This window comes from Myxocyprinus asiaticus, chromosome 27 (assembly GCF_019703515.2).
Source record: "Myxocyprinus asiaticus isolate MX2 ecotype Aquarium Trade chromosome 27, UBuf_Myxa_2, whole genome shotgun sequence".
Classification (NCBI taxonomy): Eukaryota; Metazoa; Chordata; class Actinopteri; order Cypriniformes; family Catostomidae; genus Myxocyprinus; species Myxocyprinus asiaticus.
The window spans coordinates 8406448-8417281 of NC_059370.1; the positions used below are offsets into that span (position 1 = coordinate 8406448).

At 36.1% G+C, this 10834-nt stretch overlaps 1 protein-coding gene across 1 annotated transcript; it reads left to right on the top strand.

Annotated features, from left to right (window-relative positions):
* Positions 1 to 529: 529 nt before the first annotated feature.
* trpt1 (tRNA phosphotransferase 1) lies at positions 530 to 10328 on the top strand. The gene is made up of 7 exons (XM_051658374.1): positions 530 to 818; positions 2987 to 3068; positions 8358 to 8527; positions 8781 to 8958; positions 9245 to 9301; positions 9388 to 9498; positions 9715 to 10328. Exons 1-7 carry the CDS (start codon positions 762 to 764, stop codon positions 9735 to 9737), a joined length of 678 nt encoding a protein of 225 aa, XP_051514334.1. The 5' UTR covers positions 530 to 761; the 3' UTR covers positions 9738 to 10328.
* Positions 10329 to 10834: the final 506 nt, after the last annotated feature.

The following is a 10834-nucleotide window of genomic DNA, read 5'->3' on the forward strand; positions in this document are numbered from 1 at the left end:
AAATATATATATATATATATATATATATATATATATATATATATATATATATATATATATATATATAATATTAATAATAAACATTATTTATTAAATGAATCAAGTTGCCTTAAAATCAACCTATAGACACCACACAAAAAGTTATTTAGTGCTTTGGGAGAAATTAAAATCAGTGAGTAAACGATAAGAGAATTTTCATTTTTGGGTGAACTATTCCTAGATAATATTTGTAATAACACAAAACAGCGGTTTTGCGAGATACCTATGAGAAATCTTTGTAAAGGAAACTTTAATTTCTTTGTAAGGTAATGGCAGACGACGAAGTGTTCCCAACAAATAAGATCGTTGATTTGTGTTTTGTTGTTATTTTAAATCATTAAGAACATGTTCTATTAATAATTCATCAATAATTCGTATCCCATTTAGAAATGCACCCCAACATAATAATAATGCTTGTAAACAAAACAAATCATAACCATCGCTAGACGGCGTAAGTTCTCTCGGAAAGTATCACAAATAGCCTGTACTGCCCCCTGCTGGCCGCGGGATGAATTTGATCTTAAGTGGCTGCGTCAGTGTATAGCCTGTAGAGGACACGGAAATGTGTACAGCAGTTTAAACGTGCATTATTGATAAGTAACACAAATTAACTGCTTGTTTGCTATTTATAGGCAAAGAATTACTCGTAGAAACAAATGTAAAGTAGCACATATTGTTTTGTTGGTGGATGATAAAAGTAAACGCAGTAGCCTTTATCACAAATGGACTGTCAACGTCGAGGAAGAGGAAGAGGAAGACGAGGAAACCGAGACGGCGAGGTGCGTAATATACCAAATAACAGATATTAACTCGTTATTTATAAAAACACATAATACACATGGTCCTCCTACAAAAGTTATAACGGTAACCGTACCGTATTTCGGCCAAAATACCATTAGTTACAGATGAAGCCTAAATCATAACATGGCTTCTCATACATGTAATGATCGTGTAAATCTTTTGCATGTTTTGTTTTTTAAGTTAAAATTTGTATTAATGTAGCCTATAAGGTGAAGTCATGTAACATTTATTTTAAGCTTTTAAACTTTTAACACTTTTTTGCATTTTAAATCCCAGCTAACAATTTTTGTTTCCCAGAACGTTCAGGGAATGTTAACTTAATTTTCGGTTCCCAGAACGGACATCCTAACGTTCCCTGTTGGTTAGCCAGGAAAGTTTTTTTTTATTACGGAAATAGAACGTTCCCTTTAGATTTGGAGAACGTTCCCTAACGTTCCCTAAAGATAAAACCTAAAAATAACCATTAGAGAATATTCTGTATACATTTTTAGACAGGGGTGTAAAGTAATAGAGTAAAAATATTTATATTATACTTAAGTATTATTTTTTGGGATTTGTACTTTACTTGAATGCTATTTAAATGAAATACTTGTACTTAATTACATTTACAAAGCAAAATAGTACTTTTTACTCCTTACAATTTTATTTAAACTTGAAAAGTACTCATTACATTTTTGCAGATCATTTTCTCTTTACTGCATCCGACAAATGACAGATTGACAAATGACAGAGTGTCCCACAGCGGCTGTGTGGAGTTCTGACCATCTGCAGAGGCTGAATTTCGGATCTGATTTCAGCTTCGGATACGTTTAAATATTTGTGCGACTAGACCATATGTGACCGCCCGACTGAATGTGATTTATTTATACAAAACTATGAGCATGAAGTGAGAAACACTGACGTTTTTTGTCCTAAACGCCTGCTACTTCTACAGACTGGACGTATGCGCTTATTAAGGTTAATGTTATATCAAGATTTAAATGAACAAAAGTGACCTCCCTACCCTAAACCTTTAACCTAAACATAACCGATTGTGTCAGAAAAAGCAAATGTGAGATAAAAAACACAATTTCTGAAGCATACATGTCATTTTGTGGTGCTTCTATGACACATTAGGCTCACGTGATACTCTGGATCGCATATGCAACACTCATTGAGCTAACACGCAATATGATCACACACGAACAAGCTTGTAAATGTAGTTGGTTATGTAATGCAAATGTTAAAATGAGTCATGCGCTATAGTAAAAGTGTTTATATGTCATAAGATAACATTTTGTGAGGAACAGAGTGAAAAGTGTTTATGAACTGATAATATGTCATTGTACTTGTGATTTGAGTGAAAGGGGATAAAAGTCATTGTTGTTTTAGCACCTGTTGTGTTCACCAGGAGATTGCCGTGTTACGTACAACAGGCCACATAAAAATCATTTAGCAAAATGTAGTTATTGTAACATGATTCTTTGACCAGTTTGCAAATGCCGCTGGGGGAGAGATGTGACAGTCGTCAGAGACAGAAAAAAGCCTAATTTCAAACCAATCGAATTTAACAACATCCTCATCTCTTGATTTCATTCTAGCTAGGAAAAAAAGTTACTTTTTAAGTACAATTTAATGTAAATACTTTTTTACTTTCACTCAAATATGTATTTGGCTAGATACTTGGACTTTTAATTGAGAAAATTTTTTAGTCAGAATCCATATTTTCACTTAAGTATAATTTCTGAGTACTTTTTACACCCCTGTTTTTAGGTTATCCCACAAAGGTTCTGGGAACATTAGTTTATGGTTATAAAATAAAGAACCTTAAGAGAACGTTAGGAATTGGTTCCCAAAAAAAATAACCAAACAGGAACCATACGCTAACGTTAGGGGAATGTTCTGTGTTTGCTGGGATGGACCTGCAGTGTGATAAAAGTACAAGTTTTCCATGTAGTCTCTTAAATAACATGAGGTTATAAGCTTCTGCATGCATAATATTTATAAGAGATTGAGCAAAAGACTGTTTAAAATAGTTTTACATGTAGTATAGCATCTATCAGACTGAATGACATGTCAACTTCCATGTCAAACATTTTATGATTTTAAAGGGCCTTTACACTTTGTTATGAGTAGGCTATGTTGTTTTATGTTGTGTGTCTTCCAGACCAGAGATGGGCGCCTCTCCAAATCTTTGTCTTATGTGTTACGCCACGGTGCCAGTAAGATGGGTCTAAATATGAACTCAGGTGAGAGGTGATATATACAGTATACAGTTGAAGTCAGAAGTTTACATACACTTAGGCTGAAGTCATTAAAAAAAATCATTTTTTTTTTTTAACTCCACAGATTTCATATTAGCAAACTGTAGTTTTGGCAAGTTGTTTAGGACATCTATTTTGTGCATGACATGAGTAATTTTTCCAACAATTGTTTACAGACAGATTGTTTCACTTTTAACTGACTATATCACAATTCCAGTGGGTCAGATGTTTACATACACTAAGTTAACTGTGCCTTTAAGCAGCTTGGAAAATTCCATAAAATGATATCAAGCCTTTAGACAATTAGCTTCTGATAGGCTAATTGGAGTCAATTGTTAGGTGTACCTGTGGATGTATTTAAGGCCTACCTTCAAACTCAGTGCCTCTTTGCTTGACATCATGGGAAAATCACGCCTGAAGGTACCATGTTCATCGGTACAAAAAATAGTATGCAAGTATAAATACCATGGGACCACACAGCTATCATACCACTCAGGAAGGTGACACATTCAGTCTCCTAGAAATGAATGTAGTTTGGTGCGAAAAGTGCAAATCAATGCCAGAACAACAGCAAAGGACCTTGTGAAGATGCTGGAGGAAACAGGTAAACAAGTATCTATATCCACAGTAAAATGAGTCCTATATCAACATAACCTGAAAGGCTGCTCAGCAAGGAAGAAGCCACTGCTCCAAAACTCAAAAAAAAAAAGCCAGACTATGTTTTGCAAGTGCACATGGGGACAAAGATCTTACTTTTTGGAGAAATGTCCTCTGGACTGATGAAACAAAAATTTAACTGTTTGGCCATAATGACCATCTTTATGTTTGGAGGAAAAAGGGTGAGGCTTGCAAGCCGAAGAACACCATCCCAACCGGGGTGGCAGCATCATCCCATCCGGGGTGGCAGCATCATGTTTTGGGGTGCTTTGCTGCAGGAGGGACTGGTGCACTTCACAAAATAGATGGCATCATGAGGAAGGAAAATTATGTGGATATATTGAAGCAATATCTCAAGACATCAGCCAGGAAGTTAAAGCTCGGTGGCAAAAGGGTCTTCCAAATGGACAATGACCCCAAGCATACCTTCAGAGTTGTGGCAAAATAGCTTAAGGACAACAAAGTCAAGGTATTGGAGTGGCCATTACAAAGCCCTGACCTCAATCTGATAGAAAATTTGTGGGCAGAACTGAAAAAGCGTGTGCGAGCAAGGAGGCCTACAAACCTGACTCAGTTACACCAGTTCTGTCTGGAGGAATGGGCCAAAATTCCAGCAACTTATTGTGAGAAGCTTGTGGAAGGCAACCCAAAATATTTGACCCAAGTACTAAACAATTTAAAGGCAATGCTACCAAATACAAACAAAGTGTTTGTAAACTTCTGACCCACTGGGAATGTGATGAAACAAATAAAAGCTGAAATAAATAATTCTCTCTACTATTATTCTAACATTTAGAATAACGCGCTCAACAAGGATTGAGGCGAGCCACTATGCCACCATGAGGACTTACAGCGCATTGGGAATTGGGCATTCTAAATTGGGGAGAAAATAAAAAAAAGAATGTGAAATGTACCACCCTGTTTGAATATGTTAGAAAACTATAGAGACTGTTGTGTGTGAAAATCGCAGGAGATCAGCAGTTACAAAAATACTCAAACCAGCCCATCTGGCACCAACAATCATGCCATGGTCGATATCACTGAGATCATATTTTTCCCCATTCTGATGGTTGATGTGAACATTAACTGAAGCTCCTGACACATATCTGCATGATTTTATGCATTGCATTGCTACCACATGATTGGTTGATTAGATAATCACATTAATAAGTAGGTGTACAATTGTTCCTAATAAAGTGTTCAGTGAGTGTATATACAGTACTGTGCAAAAGTCTTAGGTGCATTAAACAAAAACATTTGTCTTAAAATGGTTATTTTATATATTCTTCTGTAAGTGTAATTGTTGGAAATATAAATTTTATATTTCAACATTCCCTTTGCAAATAGATTTTAATAGAAGAAGAATAAGGATCCCTAAAGGCGGCGTCTCACTAGCCGATTTTTCCAGTGATTTTCTGGTATTAGCTTCATTAACATAATCACCGGCCAGGCAGTGGGAGACAGAGCACGCAATAGTATCTCTCAGCGGGAGGTGTAAATCACTTGACTGTCAGGACTCCCTGCTGAGTTAATGGCTTTAAAGACAGAAAAAACACATCCGTTTTGTTTGAAAAAATAATTCTGTCATTGAGGCGGGGTCTTGTGTTCTCGTTAAGTGACCAATGAGCTTCTTCTTTTACTAAAGAAGACTTCATGCTGATGTGAATATTTTCATCACACTCAGATTCTGTCACCAAGCTTTTTTCTTGCACTAAAATGTGCCACAACAGTCTGTTTTTATTGGCTGCATTACTTTACTCACTGAAAGCTGCATGTTGACATGCGTTCTACAACAAGCCTTTATTGGAAAAATAAACAATCACGCACTTCCTAAAGGAAAAGTTACTCCATCTTCATGATCACTTCTTTTGTATTGTGACAGAAAAGACACAGGAAGAGAGAGAGAGAGAGCTCCATGACTGAGAGAACAGGTATTTTTCAATGCAGAAATAATGTAAAAGCAACTAATAATGGAAAAAAAATAACCACAACTTAAATTTTCCAGTTTTGGTCCATTTTAAAATATAACCTTACGAAAGCCGACCGAACCTGAATTTGGATGAGAAGCTTTTATTGCTCTTTTATTGCTTGTTTGACGTATTTAATATCATCATGAAAGACTATTAAAATAAAAATATTTCTACTGCAGAGATCTTTGCACAACGTGATTATAAATGTGTAAAACCTTTTACATTTAATACTTGGGGCTTACATTATTTTATATCACGTAAATATAAGCTTTATATTTGTGTACAGCTTTAGATTATATAAATATATTGTAGTCTACATTTATATAACTTTATGTATAAATATGCATACCTTATACTTTATTTTGGTTCATGGTGCTTTAACCTGTTTCTAAACTGAGAAAAGACAGCGCATGTAACCATGGAAACCTCACACTTTTGAATAGTATTCTTTTAAATAGTTCACTTTCTACCAAATGACACACGTTTGTTGCCCAGCTCTTTGCAAAATGTGACAATAAACTTGTGAAATAAAAGGATGCAATTTATTTTTGCTATGCATTCTCAATAGGACATGTCTTTAACAAACAACCAATCATAGCAGATGCCGCAGATTCTTGGAGTAATATTGAAAAATACCTGTGTATTCAAAAACTTCAGGTTGATTGTCTGTGAAAATGGGTTGTGACAGTGAAGCACTGAGAAAAGTCAAAGGTAGTCGTTAAGTGTGACACCTTCCCTCCATTTTTAATCGGTATGTGTGACAGGCTCACTGACTAGGAGGGCAAGATCAGCGAAAACAGTCACTAAGTGTGACACCCCCACCCAAATCAAGTTGTTCTGAGTCTGCAAGTGTGGAACCAGCTTAAAACAGATGGTATGGCCCCCACAGAGCCTGGACCTCAACATCATTGAGTCAGTCTGGGATTACATGAAGAGACAAGCAGTTGAGACAGCCTAAATAGATTGAAGAACTGTGGCAAGTTCTCCAAGGAGCTTGGAACTAGTGGTCGACTGATAGGGGTTTTTTAATGGCCGATGCTGATGCTGATACCCAGAGAACAGGGTGGTCGATAGGCCGATACAATGATGATGTATCACATAATTTTAATATAGTAAATAACAAACATAAAATTGCTAAAAAAAATTATAATCACATCACTTTTTAGTAATTTATTTGCACATGGAGAAATTGTTAATATATTAGGAAGAAGGAAATAACAGTACACACAGTAGTCCAGCAACCATGGATGGCATGTCCATGTTAGCAATCGCATTTACTCAAAAAAATATACCAATTGTACATACAGTGCATAGTGAATAAGACATTTACTTATAGCATACGTGAAGCGCTTTTACCTTGGGCTGCATCCGAAAACACAGGCAGCTGACTTGCTGCCTAATCAGTTAATGGCTTAACTGACATCTGTTTTGAATGAATGGAATTCTGGAAACTGGTTTCTGAACAGCTTGAAAAGCACCTTATTTTCATCGTACCTCCGTATACAGCTTCCGGCGGCAGCATTTTCCTGGTTTCGGACGCAGCCTTGAAGTTGCACAAACACGCTCGTGTGTTTCCACCGCAAGCCTCAATCTCCTGACAGTTTAAACAGCCTGGATCGCCTGCTTGGATTGTCATCATGATTTGTGAATCAGAGGAACTTTTGATCCTGATCCTGAAGTTACTGATTCTGGCTGATAGTATACACGCTTCAGAGGAGGATATTAGATGAGCACTCGACAGAAAGACAGCGCTGGATTTTCATGAGGTTCGTGAATGACATCTGTTTAAATGAGATACCTGCATATTTGCACATGGTATATAATACAAGTTTTATTGATATTTGAAGGAGAGAGAGGGAGAATGGAACAGGCAAGCATTTTAACATTGAGCTAAAACGCCTCTGTTGCGGCTCTGGTATGCGGACCGTTTAAATGAGACTGTATTGCACACCGGTCTATTATTGTAGTAACACGATAACACGTAACAACAAAACGAACCGTGACTGGTCCTTTACATGTCTCAGTTGCTTCACATGCAAGCAGGTGATTTTCGGCCCCCTCAAGATAAATTGGCCAAACGGGAAGATTTATCGGCTGATGCCGATAATTAAAAAAGTCACAACATAAGCAGATTTATCAGCCTCTGCAACATATTGGTCGACCACTATTTGGAACATCCTATCTGCCAACAGCCAACAAAAACTGTGTCCAGATGTACCTAGGAGAAATGGTGCTTGGTGTTTTTTGTCACACCAAATATTGATTTAGCTTTTTTTTTATGTTTACTGGACTTTGTATGACGTTAATTGATAAATGAAAACTATTTATGTCATTATTTTTGGAGACATCCTCACTATGCAACGTTTTCCACAAGTGCCTAAAACTTTTGCACAGTACTGTATATAAAATTTATGATTCACCACACCCTATCTGCTTACATAATTGTCACATAGATCTTTTAAGCGGGCTGTAGGTCTTGTAAGTTGAGGACAATTACAGTTACTTTTGGACTGTAGACTGCAGATTATTCACTTAACACTTCCTTGACATGGATTTGTCATAATCTCTTTGGCACGTAATTTGGTTGAATATTTTATCATCCCTGTTGTCTCTGATTTGTGAAGCAACCTTATGTTTTTGTCTGCAGATGGCTTTGTATTTGTGGATGAACTGCTTGCTCATCTGCAGTTCCGCATGTTTTCATTGGAGGATGTGGAAAGAGTGGTGGCCACCAATGATAAGCAGCGATTCAAGCTTTGCAACCACCCTAATGATGGGCGTCTACAAATACGAGCCAATCAGGGTCACTCGATGCAGGTCAGTTTGGTACAGAAGTCACATTCATACATTCATCACATTCATTGGGCAAATTCTACAACCTTGATTTTGGAAACAGGTCAAAAAATAAATGAATCGATAAATTTTCACCTTAAAATAAACTTGATTGCATGGCATCCTGTTATACCCATTGAACCTTTCTGTTTTAAAATATTTGGTTGTACTCATATAACCACATATTTTGTAAAATTATTTGTTTTAAAAAGAAGGTATTAGAATGTATCTCTGCTAGGTCGCAGATCTGGAGTTGAGAGCAGTATCACTTGATGATCCGAATTGTCCGAGAGTAGCTGTTCATGGTTCATACATGAAAAACTGGCCCTCTATATGCAGCCAGGGCCTCAGCCGAATGAGCAGAACTCACATACACCTGGCACCTGGGCTACCTGGAGAGGGTGGAGTTATCAGTGGTGCGTAGGTGATCTGTTACTCATGTTATATAAGGACTGAAATGTAAGGTGTTTTCTGCTGGCAAAGAATTATTAAACAACGTTTTCAGAGTTTTGTACTTTGCAATAATCATTTAATTTGTTATTCGTTTTTTTTATTTGCGCAAGAAGCACAGCAAACAAAGAACGTTAAATACAGTTCAGACTGGGAATTCTGTGTACAGAAGCTGACAAAAAAAACAAAATGTGCCTTACAGACACAATTCTAGTTATTCATGTTCATTAATGCCCTTCTTTCTGTTTTCAGGTATGAGACAAAACTGTGACCTGGCTGTGTACATCAATGTCCCAAAAGCTATGTCAGGTATTTAGAAATATTTATATTTTTTAATCTCTAAAATAGATTTTGGCAGTGAAAATTGATCACTCTGTCCTGTATTGGATGATCAGATGGGATTCAGTTCTTCTGGTCAGAAAATGGGGTGCTATTGACCCCTGGAGATGCTGCTGGGATTTTAGCACCATGCTATTTCTGTCGGGCACAAAGACTGAAGCCCTCACGTGAGTCACTTATGCAGCCAGCTCGTAAAGTCTACTAAACTCCTTAAGTCAGCTCATAAAGAATAATTTCCTTTCCATGTAATTATGTAAAACTTTCATTGACTTTCAGTAATTTTGCAATAAGCCTGCAATTTACATGCGTTAGGTTTTGGCTTGTACTTACTTGTGATAAATAGATAATTATAGGTCATTAAACAACAGCATTTTCTCTTTCAGCTTGTGAAATTGAGCTACATTAGCTTTTGGAGAGGATTTCTTTCTGACTATACCACTAAAACATGTTGATCTACTTAACTTGAAGACATGATGAAAGTCATCGGCATCTACTGGGAGTGGTTCTTCTCTTCTCAAACATTTTGTAACATTATAGTGTGAGGTCTGTTAATTTTCTTTTTTAATTTAAATGCTCAAAGAATATCCAAAACATTCGTACTTTTACGAAACAAAGGCCGCATTAGCCACTTTTTACATGTGAATCCCATTAAATTAAGGATTACATTTTCTGGTATTTTTACAGTATTCACACATGCAACACATCAGCAAAAAAATGTAGTTAAAACTCACTTGGAGAGAAGCTCTTTCATTTCAGCATTTACTGAATTGAATAAACTGAAAGTCTGTAAAAGATCTTCTCATGGGAAGACATGCCTAATGGACTGCCAATCAGTAGAACTGACCTTAACATTATGCTAAGAGCAAAGATGACAATTAACATGGGAATTGTGGAATTGCTATATCAGAAGTAATTTGCTTACAAAAACACTGTTTATTAAATGTGAATGGTATTAGAAGGTCTGTCTCTTGTTATAATAAACATATACAAAATTGTAGCTTTTGAATTTCCTGAAAGACATATCTTTAAGGGAAGATTATGGAATCAGTAACTTATTTGAAAGGTTCCCTGGTGTTTTGTGTGCAATTGTGTGGTGACATCCGAAGCCTGTTTTATTTGTGGGGCAGTTTCTGCATATTTGTCAAAAAATAGAGTATCTAAATACACTTGAGACTTGAAGATAAAGATGTCTATGTCTCATGTTTCTGGTGGGGGATTTCCGGCAAGCATTTATGTACAGGGTACTAGATGGGGACAAATAACAAGTTAAGGTCTTATTATTCTTTTTATTGTGAATGAAAACTGAATTAAATATTTTTTTTTAACTCAAATAAACATACAATATTGAAACATGGTTGTAAAAACTGAAACTAAAATAAGTTTCATGATTCTAAAACTAACTAAAATAAAATGAAAACTGACCACAAATTAATTTTAGTATTTGATGCACCGTATATTATATTATTTGAAACTTTTACAATCCAATTTCCATTAAATCCTTGA